Raw genomic sequence first — 22,976 nt, 5'->3', positions numbered from 1 at the left:
TGTGGGGGAGCCTGATGTCCTGTGGTCGTCCTTAATAACCACCCACTTTCAAGAGCCTATAATCTGCTCCGTGGGAAGCATTCTACCAAGGACCTTAATCAGATTCTGAGAAAATTCACAGTCAAAATAAACAATATGCCATAAAGCCAAAACAATGGAGGTATTAGCAGCCATACAAAATGTTAGCTCTACCTGATGAGTCACTTCTAAAGTGATTAAAGTCTGTCTTTGAAGTGGTTTCTATTCAAGCTGAAAATATATAAAGGTAGGAATCATTTACAAAGCAGCTTGAGAAATTTTCTTCCTTTTATACATCCTGGTTTGACTCTATGCAAACATCGGACTAATGGCAAAAATGAGTCTCTCTTCCTACATGTTAATACTAACTTTTTCTTTGCTTTCTCAAGGCATTAAACTTTCAGCATCCAAGTCCATAAGAAATTTAGAAGATGACATGGTATTTAATACACTGAGGCTGGAGAAAGCCTTTCAGAAGGAAGATACTGCAGAAAAATCAGTCGTTGCTCCTTCCCTGGAACAATACAAAAATGAGGAGAGCAGTTTCATGAACGACGAGGAAAACAAAAATTCAAAGGTAAGTGGCAATAGGATTTGTCTTTTATTTCAATGGATATTCGAATGATTTTTATGAATATTTTGAAAGTTGATACTTTATTATACAAACAGAAGCACATGCAAATAGTCACAATATGCATTCGGACAACTGATGAAATTTTATACATACCAGACTGTTCTTTCATCCTGAACAACTCTTATCCAAAAGGTTTATTTCCATAAAACCTTGCATCTAAGATACTTCGTCTTTGAATTAACCAATAAGAATAGTATGTAATATGTATCACATTACCACTCCCAATAAGACAGCTAAAAACACAAATCAACCTTCTCTTTACAGAACTCAGGCTCCAAACATAATTTCTTAAATCGTGGTCTGCCACTGAATCTGGCTATAAAACCTTATCTTGCACTAAAAGGATCTGCAGCTTTTCCCCCTGAGCATGGGGTTCAGAGTGCTGAGTCAACGCCAGAAAAGAGAGAGATTGGGGATGAAGAAAACGCAGCTAAATTTCCTATAGGAAGGAGAGATTTTGACAGTGAGTAGTCCTTTAAAATTCGATTACTATATCTTACTACCATTAAATAGAACTCTAAGTTTAACTAAACTTAGATCCAATCATACCAAAATTAAATAAGACCATGGTTCAATTACATATGACATTAAGTGACCCCTGCAAAATACATGGGATTAAAAAGCACTTAATTAGTTATTACAGTTTTGAATTACATGGAATTAGCTATACTAGAGCCAATGTTTTCATTTCTAATAAATTGTGTGTGATGATAGTAGTCCTGCAAATAATTTAAACTTTTTTTTCTTTCAGTGCTCAGGTGCATGCTGGGAAGAGTCTATCGACCATGTTGGCAAGTCTAATACCTGTTGGGCCACATCATCTTCTCAGAAGAAAACAGAACCATTTAATTGCCTGTGGACGAAAAGCCCTTAATGTCACTGTGACTTATATTATTTTAAATGTCTGCTTTAAAAGAAAGTAGTATTAAGAGATATATGTGGCCTACATGATATGCTTTAACTGTGCATTAAACTTTGTGAATATTCTGCATTATTAAGACTTAGTAGTATTTTTTAAACAATGTTTCACATACTAACCTCACATACACTCCACACCAAAATAAATAAAGCATCATAATGTACACCCTTAAAAACGAAGTAAGTGTCTTTGAATGGTTTTATGTATACATAAATCTAAAGCACATAAAAGACGGATTCATAGTCTAAAAAACTGAGTTAACTTTGTCTGGCCAGTGATCAATTTGTCTTTGGCAGTACACTTGTTGCGTTTTGCTACTCTGGCTAGTTTGCCATCCAATTTATTCTGCAAATCGTTTGATGTCTTAGGTATCTTAACATTTTTATGTGGGGGTGATTCATTTCCATTATCACAGAGAATGTTTTCATCATCTAAATCCACCTGTTTCCTTTTTGAGCTTTTATTTCCCATCTGACTATTTGCTTTTCTCTCTACTTTTGCATTTTTACTTCTGTCCAGATGAACATTTCCAGAACTTGTTCCAATTGTTGGTCTTCCAACAGATGAATTTACACTTTCTGTTATTCAAGATGAAAAAAGAAAAAGAATTATATAATACTTAGTATTATTAGATATGAGAATTTTATAATAAACTTTAAAAATGGCTAAAGAATATTCAAAAATTTATGATTTGCAATGACATACTGCTATAAATTACACAATTAACAAATACAATTATAGTCCTGGCTGGTGTGGCTCAGTAGATTGAGTGCCGGCCTGTGAACCAAAGGATCACAGGTTCGATTCCCAGTCAGGGTGCATGCCTGGGTTGCGGGCCAGGTCCCCAGTAGGGGGTGCATGAGAGGCAACCACAAACTGATGGGTCTCTCCCTCTGTCTCTTTCTCCCTCCCTGCCCCCACTCTTTAAAAATAAACAAACAAACAAACAAATAAATACATATTTTTTAAAAACAAACACAACTATATTATCATATCACTTTTCATTTTACCATTTCATTTTTCATCCCTACAAATATCCGCTTTGCTTTAATGCATGACACATAATCCTGAAATGCTAAAGTTACTCTTTAAATACATTTAGTCAAATCAAACTGTCCTATTCCTATCTATAAATTTGTACTTAGATTTCATTTCTTAAACAAATCTGTCTTTAAAAATATACACCATTGTGTTTCACATTTTACACTTTGCAAAACAAAAATCTAGTTTTACTTAAGTTAAAACCAATTCATACACTGGGATTAAAGTGTTATTTAATTGCTCAAATGAAGTCACCTACCAGAAAGGTCACTTTCCATGTGAAGGACAGGGGATGGCTTTGATGCTGAGGTTACATTAGTCCATGCATTCCTGCTTATCAGGCCGTCGTCTTTGTAAGTGCAAGAAAACTGGGATCTAATTAAGGTTTGCTTCATCTGGTAATGGAAAGAAGAAAATAAGCGATTTATTCTTTATTTTTATTAGTTTTTTCACCTAGATTGAAATATACTTAATAGTAATCATAATCAAGGATCATAAATTTTCCCTTAAAAATTCTATGACTCACAGAACTTTTAACACTTGATGTTTCATAGTTTGCAAATTCATTCATTGTTACAACTAGCATTTTTACACATTTTAGTAATACCAGTTTTACATATATTTTTCATAGTTTTGTAACAGGTTAGAAAGATTAATTTTAGACTCTTCTGAGGCTTTTCTTAGAAATTCCTGTGTCCAAACTGCTTTGGAAAGTAAGTTTTATGATCAGTGTAATAACAATATACATGATAAACATATTCCTAGAAAAATAAAAGTTCTTGATCCTAAGAATTACTGAGTACAACTCCTTTAGGAAAAAAACAGCATATGTAATTCAATAAATTGAGAAACTGAGGAAGGGAGAAATGGTCAGTAAAAAAGCAAACTAAGAAAGTGAAAGATACATAGAAAACTAAAAAAGAAATGAACTGAAAACAAGAAGGTGACTGAAAGACATTATTTCTTGATTAAAAACTTGAATATTTAAGAAAGTAAGAAAGATGACTCAAATACATTATTCTAGGAAAATCTGACCAAGTCATTTAAATGGCTGAATATTCAAAATACACTCTTGCATTTATCTTCAAACATCATAAATGAGAAAATTAGAAAGCTAAATTTAATTCTTAGTCACAAAAAAAGGATGCCAGGAAACTAATTTTGGAAATGTATTCTGCAAACATAAAACCAGTGGCTTTGTTAGGCATAGAAATTAATTACAGTACAAAGTCATCTATACAGATAATGCAAATTTCAACAATTACATCTGATGTATAATGCCATTCAGTTATGATGAGATTTCTCCAAACCTGAAATCATCCCCACTCCTTTTCAGAAATAAACAAAGTTTAAATTTCAAATAAATGATTAAATAAAGAAGACTGCACTTTGAAGCGTAACTACATTATGCTGCAGATTACTTACAGAACATTTATTGATACAGTTCTTAAAGTCTAAAACAGTACAACTTTATTTTATATATTCAGTAGTCACATAGCTTGTTATATATTCAGAGAGATCACTGAACTAACCCACTCAGATCTTTGTGAAGACAATGGCGGTGAAATCCACGGACTGCGGTTTCAGAGAAGTCAGAACGGTGTCCAGTCCAGCTGCTTTACAAGATCACATTTTCTCACGGCGACAAATGTTATATCTTTCTAACTAATGGCATCTTTGAGAGCCTACAGCTTCCAGATTACTAAAAATTATATTTAATTAAGATTTAGACCATTGGAATCTATCTTCCACTTAAGCACAAAAACATATAAAATTTTGAAAAATGTGAAAATGTAAAAGGTCAAAACTATTTTTTAAAGTTACATAGAAATAATAGAACTACAAACCATATTTCATGAATCCACATGAATGCAACTACCATTATATAGTTTCCCCCATGAGATGCCCTAAAATAGTAGTAAAGGTTTTAACTAGCCCTTTCTGGACTTCATTAATTCCATAATACAGAATTAAAGCAATTGACAACACTATTAAATGAATTTTGTTAATAAAATAAACTATATTATATTACATCACATCATTATTACAGCACCGTTATCTAAAAACTTAATTCTATCTGCAAAATTAGTACCGTTGACATTATCTTTGTACGCAACTTTCCTTTCCTCTTACCAGCTATTGCTTATAAAGAATTATAAACTTACTGCTTATAGAGAGTGACAGAATACCGTAAGCCCCTGAAGGGGAATGAGTGCTAACTAAGTGGCCGCCTAGGCCGCCCCACAGCACCCAGATAGCGCAGGCGGCTCAGGGGCTGGAGCCTCACACCCCAAAGCTTCATCAGCACCATCCATGGCACATTCCTAACAAAAACACAAGGATATTATTTACTACCACTGATATTATTTACTACCACTACTACCAATCTCACATTTAGCACAAATAAAAATACCTTTAGAATGCTATGTTGTTTTACTTCTAACATACATCAAAGTAAAGAACCTATCTTTGTTATGTAAACACAGTCACAAAAGAAGTGTCATGTCCCCCCCACCCCCCCTTATTATAACTAGATTTCCTCTCACCAGGCCCCCTCCTGAGAGATTCTTGAGCCCATAGTGACATCAGGGAAATTTCGGAAAACTAGACTTGCAAGGCGATAGATTTTTAAAATCCTGAGAATGGGTTCAAGTATGAAAGGAAAACAGTTAACCCCTCTTTCTGCAATGAAAAATATTTTTTATAAATGTAACATAAGAGAGAACCACTTATGGAACTTCTTATGGAACCATAGAACCAATAATTCTATGGTAATCCTGGAATACTCATGTTCAAAAGAAATAACCCAGAGAAAAATCTTGAGGGCCATATTTTCTTTTTATAAAAGATTACATATAGGTTTTCTTTTCCCAATCCTATACAAAAAAATCTCTTTTATTTAATTACCATTTATTAAGTTCCAACTATAGGCACATTGTATATTAAAAGAATACTGGGATGGCTTCTATAATCACAGACATTCTACTTACAAAACTTGCTGTTGACACACAGCTGGAAGGAATAACAAATAAATTGGATAACAAAATCAAGATTGAAAAGATCTCAAACGACTAGAACCATAAGTAGAAAATAATAAGATGAAAATGAATGAGGATAAACAAAGTTCTGTATTTAAGTTCAAAATATCAATTGCAGATGTACGGGATGAGGAGAGCTTAACTTAAAAACAACATATGAAAAAGATCTAGAAATTTTAATTGATCATGAACTTGATTGGAGCCAACAATGTTAAGGTCCAGCTAAGAAATCAGCACGAAAAGCAATGATGTGATGGGAAAGGCACCAGCTTTGCAGTCAAAACACCTGGCTTTTAATACTGGCTCCATCACTTATTAACTAGAGGATGTTGGATAAACAAAACTTCTCACTCATCCACATATGTATCTCACAAAACTGTCAGGATTAAATGATGTTAAAAATATGAAAGGGCTATATAAACTCAAGAGGTCTATGTAGATACTATGCAGTTATTGCTATACTATCATACATGAAGACAGTATTTCTACAGAGTGAGAAATCTGTTGAATTCCATTTCTCAAGACCAGGCCAACTCCAAAATGATTCTAGGAATGCAGCTCAAAAAATGAGCTTGCAATCAGCGTCTTCATTTTAGTTATTAAAACAATACAAGCTACATTAGCTTGTATTTATAACTTAAAAGAGAATGCCTTCCCTTTGTTCATAAAAGTTGAGTTTTTCTGCACAAGATTAGTGGCTACATAGAATTGAGATTACTTCCCGTTGCAAATCTTCCAAATCTCCCTGTGTATTTGATTTGGAATCACAAATAAGCAAAACAATTCCCTCTTGGAAGTGCTTTTGAAGTACTAAACAACTAAGAATAATGTCCAGATTCATACATGGCTGTTAAAACCATTTTATGTTCAAGTCACATGAGAGAAAAGGATTGCAAGTTTTCCTTTGTAGAGTGATTTCCCCCCTTTGGAAAGATTTCTATCCACAGTAAAATTGCAATGAACTTCAAACTTGCCAAGAATTGGAGAAGTCCTTTTGCCACAAGCTCTTTTTAAATTGAAATTATTAGTAGGTTCCCAGTTTGAGGAAAATAGTACTTCACATAGGAAAGCCTGACTCCAGTTGAAACGCATGAGTCAAAATATTGAAAAGTTGCAGACACTCTCAGAGTATTATTAAGAAAAGTAAAGTTCTAAGCCATTATACCGATAAGTAGATCAACAAATTTGAAAAAGGAAATTATTCTTAATGTACCCTTTAAATACGTAACTAAAAATAAATACTCTAAATATATCTTTTTGTTCTTACCACATTTTCAAAACAACAAATTTGTTACCCTTATGGCATATGAATTTATAAATACAGAGAATGATCCATTGTTTCTTCAGTGAAATTTCATTTACTTTGCTAAATAGAAGAAAGATAATATTTGCAACCTAAGTAGAAGCATTGTCTTTTCATGACTCCTCATTATAATTACTATACCTTATTTACTCTTCAGGAACAGCATAAACTTTGAAGTCTTATGCCTGAATACAAACCCTTGCTCTGTTACTTACTGGCTGTATGGTCTGGAGAATGATAACTTCCAGAGTTGCGCAAGGATTAATTAGGACGAAGGATACAAAATGTCTAGTATAACACCTGACACTTAGTAGATATTCAAGGAATCCCAAGCTCATTACTCCAGCCAAAACAAATTCAATTTCTAATTGAATTTCTGGTTCAGTCTAATACAAAAATCCATGCTGATGAAAAATGCTCCTCACTCCCTTAAATCTTTGCCTAATGTCGCCGTCTCAAAGGGACCTGTACTGATCATCCCATTTAAAACCAAACCATATACAAAGGAACGTGGTCTCCTTATTCTCTTCCCCAGCTTTATTTGACCCCATAACACTGATAACCTCCTAACATCCTATACAAGTACCGTATTTTTCAGACCATAAGACGCACCTAGGTTTTACAGGAGGAAAATGGGGGGAAAATTTTTGAAGCAAAAAATGTGGTACAATATTTAATAACAATAATATTTCATAAATGTAAATGTAAACAGAACTCAACAGCAGCATTAACAACCATTATTCCTCCCAAATTTGGGAGATGTGGGGGTGTCTTACAGTCTGAAAAATACAGGTAGTTTGCTTCTTTTGTTTATTGCCTGACTCTCCCAACTAAAATGCAAAGCTCCATGAACAAAACCCTTAGTTTGGCAATTAACTGGTGGCCCACTCTGGCCCTCCTGTGGCCCTCCCCTCCGTACAGCCAAAGGAGTCAATGGGGCCTCAGATATGCCCACCAGGGGACCATGACTCCCCTTTTAGATCCTGTTGCAAGTAGCTGGGACCCCAGAATTCCCTGCTCAAGTTGTCCTAGGCACTGGGCTGCAACTGGCCTCCTCCTCTAGGCTCAAGGGCTGCCTGTTTATGGCAAAGGTGATGCGGATTGGGGTGCATGCCCCTCTTGGTGGAGTGTCCCTAAGAATATAGAATAGGACCAAGGTTGAAGGGGTATAGGCATAGCCCAGGGGCTTCCATTTAGATTCTGGCACTCCAGACCCACAGACATCTGTGGAAAACCCATCCATGGGTTGTTTTTTTTTTCCGTTTTTTTTCACTGAAGTATCCTCAGTGTCTAGGACAGAGCCTGGTACCCAGGAAGCATTTAGTACATGCTTGTTAAATGAATTAAATAAAATTATAACAGACTGTAACAGGTGTATGCAAGAAAAAGGTGTGAGGAGACAGAAACATCACTAAACAAATGCTTGGAGGTACAAAAAGATGAACAGAACAGACTCTACTCTTTAAAAGAGAGTAAGGAGACCACATGATAGAGAAATGAGAGAAGCAGACTGGCAAAGAACAGCCAAATCACCCTAAAAACAAAAGCTTTGAGATACAAAAATATGTACTGAGTAAACTCTCCTCTGCTCAGTAAAGTAATGAAACCACTTAGTACAGAAACAAGGGAGAAGTAACATGCAGAGAAAAGCTAACACATTTCAGCACAGAGAACTGTGCAGCTGAAGTCCTTAAGTTCCATTCTATCAACCAGTCCTTCCAAGTTCTTAAAACATTCTACCTTTCTGTGGTTCTCATGCACATATCCTTACAGTAAGCCCTACAAAAAAAATAACTTCCTTAAAGCCACAAAAGCCACACTCTCCTTAACCTTGTCCCGCATTATTTACTCACGTATTTTGTACAACTACACAATACACAGTCACTTGATACCTGAAGGCCATCAAATGCTTTCATCAGGTTGTTTGCTCAGCCTGAAATGCTTTTCTATTCTCTCTGCCTGTTTAAATCCTACTTATTCTAATTTCCCATGGTCAGAGCACCATTTCCTCTACTTACTATGGGCTTCTAGTTACTGCAATTCATAGGCATCTCTAATCTACTAGAACTGCAATTGTTTTAACATGCCAGCAACATGTATTCCATTAATTTACATAAAATTAAAAATCCAGTTCCTCTAGCCCTATTGCAAACGCTTAGTAGGCGAATGTGGCCACCACCTACAGTGTAGCACAAACACAGAACCTTTCCACAGGAAATGGAATGTCTATGGGAAAGCATTGCTCTGGAAAAAAAATTCTGCACTCTACATCCTGTGGCCCTTTCATGTGCTACAAATGAATTCTCAGGGGACTCTGGGACATGTTCGCTTGTGGGTCCATAACATTAGAACCCATCTGTAACTCCGTCTTAGTAAAGGAAACCTTACATGTCTTGTAACTACCACCTGATGTGAAACGAATTATGCTTTGGGAAAAATTACAATAACTATATCTTCAAATATTGTTTCCATTTTCTCTTCTTCTGGAGTTCCACATAGACAAATGTTAGACTTTTTCTCTATGCCCTGCTCTTCTCTTTTGTTTTTTTAATTCTGTATTTTCTCTTCACTTTAGTTTGAAGATTTTTCTAATGACCTCTCTTTAAATCCATTTATGCTACCTAATGGTATGTCCAATCTACTATTAAACTCATCTAATGAGTTCCTCATTTCAGATGTTTTTACAGTTCTGAAATGACTATTTGAATTCTGTTTTATAGATTTTAATTTTCTGCTAGAATTCTCCAACTTTTCAACCATTTTATTTGTTTTACATGTTGAAAATTTTTTCATTCCTTGTCTGTTAATTCTAATATCTGGATCATTTGTTAGTTTTTCCTTTTAACTAATGGACAAACCTTCCTTCCTCTTTTCATGTCCAGCATATTTCATTTCAGCTGGATACATTTATAAAGGAACTGTATGGGCTCCAGGTGAAGTCCTCCTCTACGGAGAAGGGTTTCCCTGGTATCTGCTGGTGGACACACTGAAGGACTGACAACCTCCGTGCAGTCAGGGCTGAGCTGCGTTCCAGCTCTGGCGCTCATGTCTTCCTCAGGAATGTCCCTCCCAGGCTTTCATCTGAGAGCCTGTGTGTCTCTGTGACCTCTGACCTGAAAGTTTGGAGGATTCAGTCTGTCCTTCAGAGGTATTTTACATGTGTTCTTTGGCCCTCCACCTCACTCCATGTCTAAATATCTTGAGGACACAGCCGCGTGTTTCAGACAGGCTCCGCTCTTCCGGCAGAGCGTTGTGTTCTGGCCACCCGAAGGCCACAGCTGAGGGCAGGAACTGGACTGAGGCTCCTCAGCCTCACTCTCAGCTCCAAAAATTTGGTGTATGTGTGTTAGGTAAAAATAAGTATGCACCTAGGGCCCCTGAAGTTCCCAAACTGTTGCCGACCTCTTTTGTTTTGTTGCTTCCTCTTTTCCACTAGAGTTCCTTCGAAGGGGCCAACACCAACCCTCAGGCCACCCCCAAACCTGGCAAAGAATCCCAGGGAAGAAATAGCTGATAACAGCCAGCTCACCTCGGAAGACCTTTACTCTCCCCAGATTTTTAGTTTATTTAAACCGCTTTGATTACATAGCTTTCCTATGTCTTTAAACCCTATTTCCCCATTTTCTGCCATTTATTTCGTTATTGCAGCAGAAATGGCATCCTGCTATGGCCTGCTATATCCGCACTAGAAACAGAAGCCTTCCAGTCTGTGAGTGATGTCTTGATTCTGTTCCCTCCTTCTTTGAGAGCATTTTATTTTCTCCTCTGTTATATTTTGATGCCACATAACTTGTTATCCCTCATTTTTCTGTAGCCTGAGGAATGATGGAGGCACGAGTAGGGTTCAGCTAAGAAGATTACACAATTGAAGACAATTTCTGGGTTCTGCACTCTCTTCTAAGGGTTTATTACCCATTACGTGTATTCTAAGGTCTGCTCTCCCCGCTCAGGGAAGAGAATACATTACGTGTATTCCTCTTTCAGATGAAAGGGGAACCTTTGGATATCCTCCCCAACTCTGTATGTCACACTGGGGGGTAAGTGTGGGAGTCCCAGGGTTCATTTTCCACATTTTATCCACTTTACTATTCCATGGTTACCACTTCTACCACTTCTCTGACAGAAAAGGAAACCAAAACAAGGCAAGAGCACACAAACGCAGGTGGCCCCTCAGATGTGGACATATTCGTGACAATTCTCAGGATTCTGCCAACTCACGTGAACGATATTTGGGTACTGAAGCCAGATGGAGTCACTAAGTCACGCCACGCTTCTTCACTCTGAAGTCTTCAGTTTCTTTCCTTGGCCATAGCTTTTGAAGTTTATTATATCTAATTACATTATTCTTTGTTGTTTGCTGTTGGTGAACATTTTCGCTAGGTTTTACTATTCTTTTACTCATTTTAAGTGTCGTTGTAAGGGGAGGGAAATTCTATGAGTTGACCTAAGTTCACCATTTTAATTTGGACATGCTCAGACTTTTCTAACACCCTAAAGATTAAACTCGGATATGTAATTAAGGATTTCCTAACATCATGAGCATTGGCTTGCCTGGCAGCTTGAGAGTACCAGTTGCAGCGGTCAAATTTTTCACACTACCTAAGTCCAAATTTTCACTCCTGTGATCACTCCATGGTATGTAAAGATCCAGTATTTCCCTGACCAGCTCACTTAAGTTATTAAGCCAGCTAACACTGATGATTATTTTGACGTACATATACTATAGGGGGATAAGGAAAAGACCTTTCAATTGTGCCTGATGTGCAAAAACTTCCAAACTCAGCTGGAAGGAATGAAATGAATTTCTTGGAGACATAAGGGGGTAAGTATCTCCCCGAAAAGTCTTTTAATAAAAAGGTATAAAGGTTCTTGTATAAATTGCTTGGAAATTGGGGGTAAAAATAGGGAGAAAACACTTTCTAACAATTTCTATCAAAACCATGAAGATTCTGGAAGAACCTTCTGATTCCCTTCACAGGAAAACTTACTTGACCATAATAGACAAATTTTCTAATAAGCTACAGTAAGACATAAAACTTGAGAACTTAAAGTGAGTAGTTTAATAAATACTTTCCATGATGGTTTCATAGGATTTTGTGTTCAGGAGTATCCATTTCTATTTATGAATAAGGAAACAAAAATCTAAAAAAAGTTAATTTGCCCCCTATAATGACATGAATATTTCATAATCAAGTATTCACTACAACATCATCATTCTAAGTTCCTTAATACTTTCTACGTTCACAGTGCTCTTTCCAAGACCCTATTTCAAGTATAGATCATATATTCTTGCCATGACTAAAAAAAAAAAAAAATTGTATGCCAAAAGAGCAAAAGTAACAGGATAACAGGGTAATTAGCTGTTAAACTACTTTTCCATAGTTACTTAGTTGCAATTATTAGCAATAATTTTTTATTATTCCAACAAGTACTCTACCTGGCTATGGTTCAGCTATATACCTGGCTGGATCAAGCATTTTCACACTTTCCTTTTATAAAGAATACTGTACTATAAAAATATAATCATAAACACCAATTCTTTCAGGTCTTTATTGCCATTTAGAGCTATGTAGACTAAGCCAGCTCCACTGTTAAGTAACAAAAGCAATGTAGCCATATATTCTCATTGATAGCGAACCATGGCTTTGCACGCTGGCATAAAATATTTCATGACAGTTATAAGATCTTGGATATGTGATTTCTCAGAATTTTGGTCTCCTATCTATAAATGATACTGGATTAGACAATCTCTCTTCTGCTTTCCAAAACTTTCTAAATTTCTCTACATATTAAATTTGTCTACACTATACGTTTTGTAGTGATTAGTTGACTCATAAATTTCTGAAAAAAATCCCTTCTCATTCTTCAGATAGGTATTTTCACTTTCATGTACTTAGTTCTAATATAATACCTCAGTAATCTTTAAATGAAAATATTGAAGTCTATCAGTATCAATAGCAAGAAAAAAATTTAAAAATTTACATGTTACATTTCTGTCTCTAATCAAGTCTAAAGAATAGATGTTTTCTTAAAAAATTGCATGCCTTAACTACAAGTACTAACAGTTAATAGCAAAGTGTTGACATTTTATCCTCAGAAAAATTGTATAAAACCCAATGAGGTATTCCACAGCTATCAGTTATTAGCAACTACTAATAATCAATAGAAAGATAAGACTTACTAATACACATAAAAAAACTAAACGGGGTTAGGAAATGTAGGTGACATAGATGATAACTAAAAGGTTTGTTACTTGTAACTACTTTCCAAATGGGAACATAAAGAACATACAAATTAAAGTTCTCAAAGTTGTATCAAGATGAATACAATTACTACATAACTTAACAGACAATTTTAGAATCACTGTGAATTTTACATGAACCTCTTGTTAAACAAATAAACGAATTCCCCACCACAGAAGAGTATCTGGCACAGAGTGGGTAATAAATACATGTTGAATAAATGAATGAGCTAAGATCAAGCTTCATTTTGAAAAATGAAACCCCCAAAATAAACTTAAACATTGAAAACCACATTATTAACTACTATAGGCACACGTGTTTCAAGTGAGAACAGGAAAACTTCGTCTAAACCAAATGAAAATATGAAGAGTAGTTCTAGTCAATGGACAATGTCAAATGTTCTCCTGATCTCAATCTACAAATAATTATATTCTGCCATTATATCTTTAGAAGGAAACAAAACTGAAATTATGCAGTCTCTCGAGATTCGGTTTAAGATATAGAAATGTAAATGAGAAAACATGCTTCTTTATGTTCCCCTTCATTCACTGAACAGATATTTCTTGAACATTTATAGCAGGGGCTTATTCCTTTTCTTTTTAGATCCAGCGCAGTGAATAAGCTAGAGACAGATTAGCCAAGATTATATAAAAGAAAAATTTCTGCATGTCAACTGTCATAATTCATTTTCCATTTAATTCCTATTGTTCCATGCACAATTTATATTTACCATACCCAGCTCTGTTTTATGTATTTCTTCAAAAAATAAATCAATTTCTACCATTTTCATGACAATACATTATACTGCACCTTAATTTTTTTCTCTTCCATTGATTTGTGGATGCGTTCTCTTAGTGGTTTCACCAATGAATTATCCACTTGTATGGGAGATCTATGTCCAAATAAAGCAAAAATTTATAAACCAAAGTAGCTTTTCAAGCCTAGTTTTTACTCTTCCCCAACTCAAAAGCAGTTATAGAATAAAAGACAACTGAATCTAGTTGTTTATAATACCATATAAAAATATCAGTATCCCTATGCTGACAGTTCTCAATATTAATAATTTGCTTAATTAATCCAGTCACTAGATATTTGAGCTTCCACCATATATAAGGAAAGCACTGTATAACATGATGTGGAGAACAAAAAGTTCATGCATTCACTGGCCCTGAATTCGGGCATCATGACGTCTATGTAAAAAAAGTAAGATATCTACTTAACTAAAATTCAAAATAAAAAAGGACAAGTGCCATAGCAGAGGAATTCAAAAGAGAAACACATAGTTTCTAAATAGAAAAGTTAGAGAAGGCGCAATCAAGAAGGCAACTCTGAAGTTGTGGACCCAGACAAATGTGGATTCCTCAGGAAATTCCTTTTTTGGCTCCAGAGCCAGAGTCATAACCCCTTGGATTCAAAAGACCCTTATGTAAGAATAAAGGAAAGTCTATTCTAAGAAATACTATCTTATAACCTTATATTGACTTATATTCACATATCACAGTGTCCTTAATTTTATCATTTCAATGAAGACCATTAAGAATTTACTTTATCATGGACAAGTACCTGTCTGCACAATGGCGATTGGAAGTGCCAAGGTAACTATAAACAATTAAAATGTGTTTTGTCATGTGATTCAACACAGAAAAATATCTCTCTAAAATGGATGTGGGGATTAATTTTGGCTTAAAAATATTCTATTAACACAAAGTAATTTTCTCTAAGAAAACGGGAGAATTAAATGAGAGAATATTGAAACCATTCATATTTCTACCTAAAAAGTAAACTTCGTTAAACAGAAGGTAATAGAAGAAAATAACAAAGATTTATTTTCTTTATGCTCATTTCTGGGATTCTAGCACAAGGTGTAAGTAAATCATTGATAAAATAAATTTCCACTGTTAGGAAATCGGGGCATTTTTAAGGTAGAATGTGAAAGAATTATATTATGCCCAGACATAAAAGAATAAACATGGGAAGCTGGTTAAGAAAATAAGATTTAAAGAAACTACAGGATAAAACTGAATTATAGATCATTAACGTTTCTCTTTAAAGAGAAAAGACAGCGAAGCATAGGAGAGAGACTATGTGAAGCAATCACACCTGGCTGTGTCTGAACAATTTTAGACTAAAATTAGATTTCTAAAAAGTAGCTCGAGCAGAAAATAAAAAAGATCAAATGGTAGGAAGACTTTGTAAAAATTCTCCACAATGTACTAAATACAATTTAAATGTTCTAAAATTTTTGATGTTTCTATAAATGAATGCTCATTAATTAAAAATATCACCACACTATCCAATTTTGACCCAACCGTTGTTAAAACTGGAAAATATCAATGTTCTGCATGGAATACCAATGTTAATTTAGTATTTTTGTTCATAATGTGAGGAAGAAGCAGCAAATGTCAATTCCAATGGAAGCTCAGTGTTACGCTCTCTCCTTTTCTCAGGCACTGTCCTTGGAATAGAGACCTCAGGCTTTAGAGGAAGACACATCTGCTGCTTGCAAACTTAGCTCTCTTAGACACACTACCAAATACCTCTCTAAAACCACTGATTCTTCACCTAAGAAGTGAGGATACTATCGCTCTGGCCAGTGCGGCTCAGTTGGTTGCAGCATGGGCCTGTAACCAAAGGGTTGCTGGTCCGACTTCTGGTTGGGGCACATATCTAGGTTAAGGGTTCAAGTCCTGGTCTGGGGTGCATACAGAAGGCAACCAATTGATGTTTCTCTCTTTCCTTTCCTGTCTGTCTAAAACCAATGGAAAAAATGTCCTTGGGTGAGGATAAAAACAAATAAACAAAGTGAGGATACTACTAAAATAGGTTGCTATGTGGGCTGAGACAATACTAGTAAAAGTACTTAGCAAAGTTCTTGACACACATAGCAAAGCAAACACAGTAAATATTTCCAAAGTGAAAATAAAAACAAGAACAAAAAAAAAACCAAAATAAAGAAACCTGTTTCTCACACTCTCACAAAACACTACCTTTTTATACATAACTCCCTCACACCGAAGTGTTCAATCTCCTTTTAACTAATTTTTGTTTTCTCTCTTCCTACTTTGCTATAGTCTCCAGGTTTCCTTACTGCAGTAGACCACAGTAGGAGTTTAGTGGTTACTATAATAGGAGACTATAAAAAACAACACGTTTTTGTTTTATAATCAATGAAGTGCTTTTTCCCTTTATAGACTAGAGCTAACATTCACACACATACAACTTCCGCATGACTTACCTAAAAAGTGTAAGAATTGAATTTCCACTCTGATGAATGGTGTTTTCATCGTCATATAAAAGCTCTGCTTTGTTTCTGGTAGGAGCACTGGCTGCTTCTTCATCCAAAAGAGCTAGTAGAACTTTCACAGTATCTCTGCCGCAGTAGGCAGTGCCATGATTTATGGCATAAGATTTTGGCTAGAATATAAAACAATTCTAAGTAAATGTTACAGTCACCCCAGCTGGGCCAATCAGCCACTCTTTTCCATTCCATGCGCCACTGTTCTCCTTCTTCCTCTGTTGTCTGAAACAAGACCAGCCATGAGTAGTGGCTTTCAGGCCTGTGAGTATTTCTCACTCCAGCCATACTAAAATCAATCTTATCAAAACTTCCAGAAGCACAAAAGAATACAAAACATAGTATCATAAAACAGGAAGACATTGGGTTCTGGTCAAAATAAGCGGAGGCTTTAAGTCAGAAAATTTCACTACTTCCTAGCTTATGTGACCTCAGCCTCGTGACTTAACTCTCTGAGTATTTTTTCTCTCACACCAAAGAGAGATGGGATTCTGGTGATCTAACTACCAACCCCACAGATGTCTGTAAAGATCTACTCAAAAGCAAAAATGAAAAACTAGTTGACATTTATTCATTCAGTAATCATTGATAACTACGTACTAAGACCACCCAGGTAAAAACCACTGCCCCAAGGAACCCACAGTCTCCTTGATAAAACAAGTAAGTGAGCAATAATTGCATCGCACAGACTCAGTGCTATTTCTAACATAATGTATACACGGTGCAGTGGGAGCTCACAAAAGGTAGTGATCAATTTACCCTGGAATCAAGGATGGCTTCATGGAGGAGGAGACACACAAGAATAGGAGACAGCAAGGCACTTTCAGGGACCAGGTAGTATGATATGGGCAAAGAACAGGTTGACAGATAGGGAGTTATGTGAGATGAGCCTGGGAAAGCTTTTGTATATCAGGCAGAGGTTATAAGTCAGTCTGTTAGAAAGTTTAAAAATCTCTTGGTTTATTAAGCAAAGAGATAATACTATTTCAACTTTAGAAAAATGATAGCAATGTGTAAAATATATTCCATGGTAAGAGTGTTATAAATCCGAAGACAGAATGACAAATTTAGAGACTGTAATGGTCCAGATTAGAACTGAAGAAGATGGTAGCAGTGAAGATTAGGAAAAAGCAGATTAAAAGAGGAGGCCAGGAAAAATTTAGTGACTAGATAGACAAATAAGCAATATATAATGATAAAAATATATACAGATACATGTAAGCACAAACTCTGAAGACATTTTGGCCTAACTTTGATACCAAGTTACCAGTTATATGTGCTGTAGAAATCTGGGAAAGTTGTTTAACCTCAATGTGCTTCAATTAAATCCTGGTAAAATACTGCCTAACCAATAGGGTAATTATAATGCCTAACCAATAGGGTTGTTGGACATTGTGCCTAGGAATCAAAGTTGCCCTATCTGGGACATTCCTCAGCTTTCACCTACATGGTCTTGGACTCCTTTCCCTACTTGGCTAACTGAGGCTCAGGCCACCAGCAAACTATAATGTATGCCTACAATGGAATTTTAGCCAATTAACTATCACAATCCAGTGCTTAACCTATATATTTTTCATTAGAACCAGGTAAGTCCCTATTGTTTAATATTAACTTTACTGAGAATTATTGAATTACTACATAGCAGAAAGAAAGAAGGAACCCCTATACTTCTAGACAGCATGGATGGAAGTGGAGAGCATTTATGCTAAGTGAAATAAGCCAGATGGTGAAAGACAAATACCATATGATCTCGTCTATAAGTGGAACCCAATCAACAAAACAAACAAATGAGCAAAACAGAACAAGAGACATGGAATAAAGAACAAACTGACAGTGACCAGAAGGGGAGGGGGAGGGGGATAACAGGGAAAGAAAGGGAAGGGCAAAAAAGGAACATGAATAGAGGACTCATAGGCATGGACAACAGAGGGGATGGACGGTGGGAGCGGGGGCGATGGGGCAGGGGAGAGCAATGGGGAAAAAGGCAGGACAACTGTAACTGAAAAACAATAAAAAAGAAAAGAGCCAGGTTGTCTGCACTTTTATTTCTTGTGACTGCAAATGGAAGTGACTGATGCTCTTAGTTATCTGAGCTGTGAAATTCCTTATTTGTACTGACAGTAATAACCTGGCTGTCACTTGAGCCAAGTTAGCCACAGAAAGTGTTTATACATATGGGATACATGGGGAACAACCCAGAATCTCCCCCATTAATCTAAAAACACGCATTGTTCTTGAAAAATATCTAAAAAGAGTCCCCAAGCAGTGTGAATAAATAAGTGATAAAAATTAAGCAAATCTTTCTTCATACACTGGCTGTCACCATCATATCTAATGAAAAAGGGCTTTTGTTACCCGCAACAAGTGGATATTAACACATACTTCAAAACTGTGTTTTAGAGGTAAAAACATGGTATTCAACTTTTCCTATAATAGTAATAATGTTCAAAAATCTACGTAAAAATAAAAGAGAGGTAAATGTTCAGGAAATACATAGTTAAAAGATTTATAAATATAGAAGAACTCCCTATGTTCACAGTAGGCTGACAATAAAGGCAGAAAATAAGAAATCATGAAGATGGAAAAATTCTACAGAAGAAAAATAAACTGCTGAAGAAAAACCATTCCCGTTGCTGTTATAGTGTGCCTAGCACTGAGGTCAAACCAGAGGAAACAAGTTCTTATTTTACATCTGAGTAAATGGGAAAATGTTTCATAAAAATAACTATTGAAAAATATGACAAAACACCTTAGTACCCATCAAAAATTATAAATTTCTAGTGATCCAAGGGATACCAAAGATTATCCTATGCCTTTACTTTAGCAAATACAGATAATTTTGTCCAAAGATGTTATGATTTACTCAAATTGAACATAATCCTACATAATCCTATTGAGAAACTTGAATTTTCAATAACATGACACAGGAAACACATTCTTCTGACTTAAATAGCAACAGCAAACCATTTCTACAACAAAGAGAAGAGAAAACATTTTATATAAAAAGATAATAAGAAATAAGGAGGTCATTACCCGTGCAGGACTGATGTCAGTGGTGCCGACAGCTCCATCTCCTTGTTGAGAATTGATAATATTTTTAATCCTCAACTCCAAACCCCGAGCAACTTCCTCTACTGCTTGATGAAAAGGGTCCCTGCCGCTCTGGCCTTTGGTCAGCTGCGTCTTTATCACTGAAAGTATCCGACCCCCTGCAATGCTGAAAATAGAAATAAGATTGCCTTTATAATAGTATCAGAAATGACAATATGCTCATGAGCTGGAAAATACAATCCTCAGAGTTAAACACTTTTCAGAGAATATGGCTTTGATCTTGAAAATCAGATAGTAACACATTTAAGAAAAGTATGAAAACTGTTAGAAGCAAAATTAAAAAGTTTTTCTAAAAGCCAGTCATTTCAACCAGGTAAGTTACTTCTTCCTTGACTTGAAAGCTCAAGGGAAACAATTCAGTTATACATGAAAACAGACTCAGGTGCAGTTATATGCATACAATATACTTAAAACATGTACCTTTAGAGACAACTAAGGTAACAAAAGCTACAGCTTATTGAACACCTAGAATCCCACATGGTTTTAATCTTAAAACCAATTCTGTATTATTACCCTTAAATCACGATGAGAAAATTGGGTCTCAAATAGCTTATCTAAGAACACATACTGCTCTGGCTGGGAAGAAGGTGGTGAGGAAGGAGACTGCTCTGAAACACATGGTATTGCACTATAATATGAGAAGAGTTATTATATGAAAGAGGAAAGTAAGCTGGTTGATACTGATCTAAAGCAAACCAGAGACTAGACCAACTATGACCCATAGACATGTGTTTTTAAAAACCTAGACTCAACTGTTTCTTTATACTAAGCCTGAACCTGAGTGAATTGGGGATATAGTTCCTACTCTAGAAAGCACACCTGAAACCAATATAAGAACATATAGAGGGAAGGACTTTGGTCCTTTACAAGAAATTAGAGGTGTGCAACAATACGAGCGGGCCTTTCTGAGCTCAGATCTCCATCCCTGGTGGAAAGGCTGCACTGTGCCAAATGAGAAGGAGCGTGGTCTGAGTGCAGAGTCAGCTGCCTGGGCAAAAATCACCGCTCAAATCACAGCCCTCCAACCTTCTACACTGGGTGTGCAAGTTAACCTCTCTGTGAATTTCACAGCGCCAGAAAGGAAGTGATGAATTGAAGTTTTATCCTCGCGGCCCCACTGCCAGACTTTATGTTTTAGGGAACAAGCCAGATTTCCTAACGATGACTGGAAATAGAATTGTTCACATTTAAATAGCTGGTCCAAATAGAGAGGGAAAGTTAAAAGGAAAAATGCAGAGAGACTTAACGTATAACAGTGCACTAGACAGTGTCTCTCAAATTCACCTGATCATCAGAATCATACTCGGCATTAGCTCAAAAGATCAACATGAGATCCCACCCTATTGAATCACAATCTCCAAAGAAGGACATTAAATAGCTGCATTGTTTTTGAACTGCCACAGGTAATTCTTAGGATTAGACAAGCTTGGGAAACATTTCAGGAAAAAAATTAGCTCCTTGAGAAAGGATTATATTTAACTAGTCTTCACATTACCAGTTTACACTTGGCACACAGAAATACTTGATATGTTTGTTGAGTAAATTGACCACCAGCACACACAATAATCTTAAGTTTTTAATACTTAAGACAAAAGATATATATTTTACTATGATCCATATTATTTATTATTATTTGCAATGCAAAAGCATTTAAGGGGTATCCTCTGGATACTAGGTACTCTAGGGGAACATATTACTGAGCTTGGCAGGTAATCCTACAGGGAGAAATCTCAAAGTATAACCCAATCTCTCCCCCAAAAAGGAATAAACAAGAGCTGGAGTGGAAGGTTGGAAGCCATGAGCGGGAAGCAGGATGAATGGGGTTTTCACGAGGACGAAAATCTCTAGTAGCGCCACCATCAGGACACAAAGCCCTGGCTGACTTTCAAATCGCATCTGAACCTTCCAAGGGGAAGAAAGCACATGTGGCTTTTATTAGATTTACTCTATGTACTTTATAGCTTTGATGCTTTTTAACATTTTCTAATTGTTTTTTGTTTATTGACCTTGTGCCCAGCAACACCGATAAACTCTACTATTAATTTCTATACTTCTTCTTTTGATTCTCAGAGTTTCCTATATATACATAATCATACCATCATCAATTAGGGTTGTACTTTCTCCTTTTCAATTGTTTTATCTCCTATTTCTTTTTCTTGCCCTACTACAGTGAATTGGACATCTAACACTATGCTGAAAAGAAATGATGAGAGCAAGAACTCTTGTTCTAAATCTCAAATAGAATGCTAAGCACTTTACCATTTAAGTAGGTTTTCAGAGAAATCCCTATTCAAGTTAAAACTCTTATTCTTGATTCATTTTATAGCAAGGGGGTGGCCTTGCAAGGTAGGTATATCTTAACAGGCTCCTCACCTCAGGCAGCCCTTGGGCTTTGTCATCCGTCCCCTCCAACTTTGCTGTCTATAAGAAGAGACTCTCAAAATTACCAAATCCAGCAAATACTCTCAAAATAAAAGCTCGTTTCCCTTCTTAACTTCCCTTTCTGGCTTTCTTCCTTCCCCTAATTTCTGTTGGTATTTTCATTGCTTTTGCCTGTTCATCAATATAGTTAAAAAGCTTTTAAAAGATATGTTATCCAGCATTACTAATTATTTTGAAAGGAAGGGTCAATCAGCCAACCTAGTCTGCCATGCATCCATACTCAGTAGATGCTAAGAATTCGTTTATGTATACAGGCACTTTCTTTTTCAGCTAACTTTTTAATTTGTAATTAAAAGCATATTAAGTAATTGGATAAAATAGAGCCAAAATGAGAACACAATTAGCATTATGTGTTATTTCTGGGAATTCATCTCTAATGGAAAATTTTTGGAAAAGATCCAAAAGGATAATAAAATATGAAAGAGTATCTTAGGCAATTACAAGAACCCCCCCTACAAAGTCACCTTTGCCTCCCTCTTCTCAAATCTTATAGATAATATAATTCACTGACTATATTTTATTGTTTATAAAATAATTTATAAGACTTTTACAATATCTAAGAGATTTTTCAACGTCAATATTTCGACCCCTGGCGAGATACTCCAAGCACCGGTATTATGACTAGTCTGCTGCTACACATTCACTATGGACTAGCCAACCATTAACTCTTCAACTATCTGCTTAGCAACACAGTGGTTTGATCCAAACACTTGCTAATAAGGCCTAGAAATTCCTGAAGTTTTAACTCAAATGACACCAAGACATTTGTGCTAAGTGCTGGAAATACAAAGTGAATAAACCTTTCTCTTTAAAAGGTCACAATTCATCACATGATACAGTGAGATCCTGAGGGTACAGAGTTTGAGTGGGGAGGGAAGAGAACAAGAAGGTATTCAGCAAGACCTCCCAGAAGATATAATATGACTATGCTGG

The 22,976-nt window shown here is 35.9% G+C and overlaps 2 protein-coding genes across 2 annotated transcripts in view; one reads left to right on the top strand and one right to left on the bottom strand.

Annotated features, from left to right (window-relative positions):
• Positions 1 to 306: 306 nt before the first annotated feature.
• On the top strand, positions 307 to 1,499 carry PMCH (pro-melanin concentrating hormone). The gene is made up of 3 exons (XM_037068416.1): positions 307 to 595; positions 917 to 1,115; positions 1,404 to 1,499. The coding sequence occupies exons 1-3, from the start codon at positions 347 to 349 to the stop codon at positions 1,451 to 1,453; spliced, it is 498 nt and encodes a 165-aa protein (XP_036924311.1). The 5' UTR covers positions 307 to 346; the 3' UTR covers positions 1,454 to 1,499.
• The window catches only part of PARPBP (PARP1 binding protein), a 51,854-nt gene continuing 30,286 nt past the window's right edge, over positions 1,409 to 22,976 (bottom strand). The window contains exons 8-12 of the mRNA XM_037068415.1: positions 19,524 to 19,707; positions 16,431 to 16,609; positions 14,006 to 14,087; positions 2,872 to 3,007; positions 1,409 to 2,149 (exon numbers count right to left, since the gene is read on the bottom strand). Coding sequence (XP_036924310.1) covers positions 1,809 to 2,149; positions 2,872 to 3,007; positions 14,006 to 14,087; positions 16,431 to 16,609; positions 19,524 to 19,707 — 922 coding nt within the window. The 3' untranslated portion in view covers positions 1,409 to 1,808. The remainder of the gene's footprint in view (positions 2,150 to 2,871; positions 3,008 to 14,005; positions 14,088 to 16,430; positions 16,610 to 19,523; positions 19,708 to 22,976) is intronic.

The sequence above is a fragment of the Sturnira hondurensis genome, unplaced genomic scaffold, assembly GCF_014824575.4.
Source record: "Sturnira hondurensis isolate 20B ecotype Veracruz unplaced genomic scaffold, ASM1482457v3 Scaffold0017436, whole genome shotgun sequence".
NCBI lineage: Eukaryota > Metazoa > Chordata > Mammalia > Chiroptera > Phyllostomidae > Sturnira > Sturnira hondurensis.
Note: the sequence above shows the minus strand (reverse complement) of the source record. Positions and strands in the feature narration are given on the sequence as shown.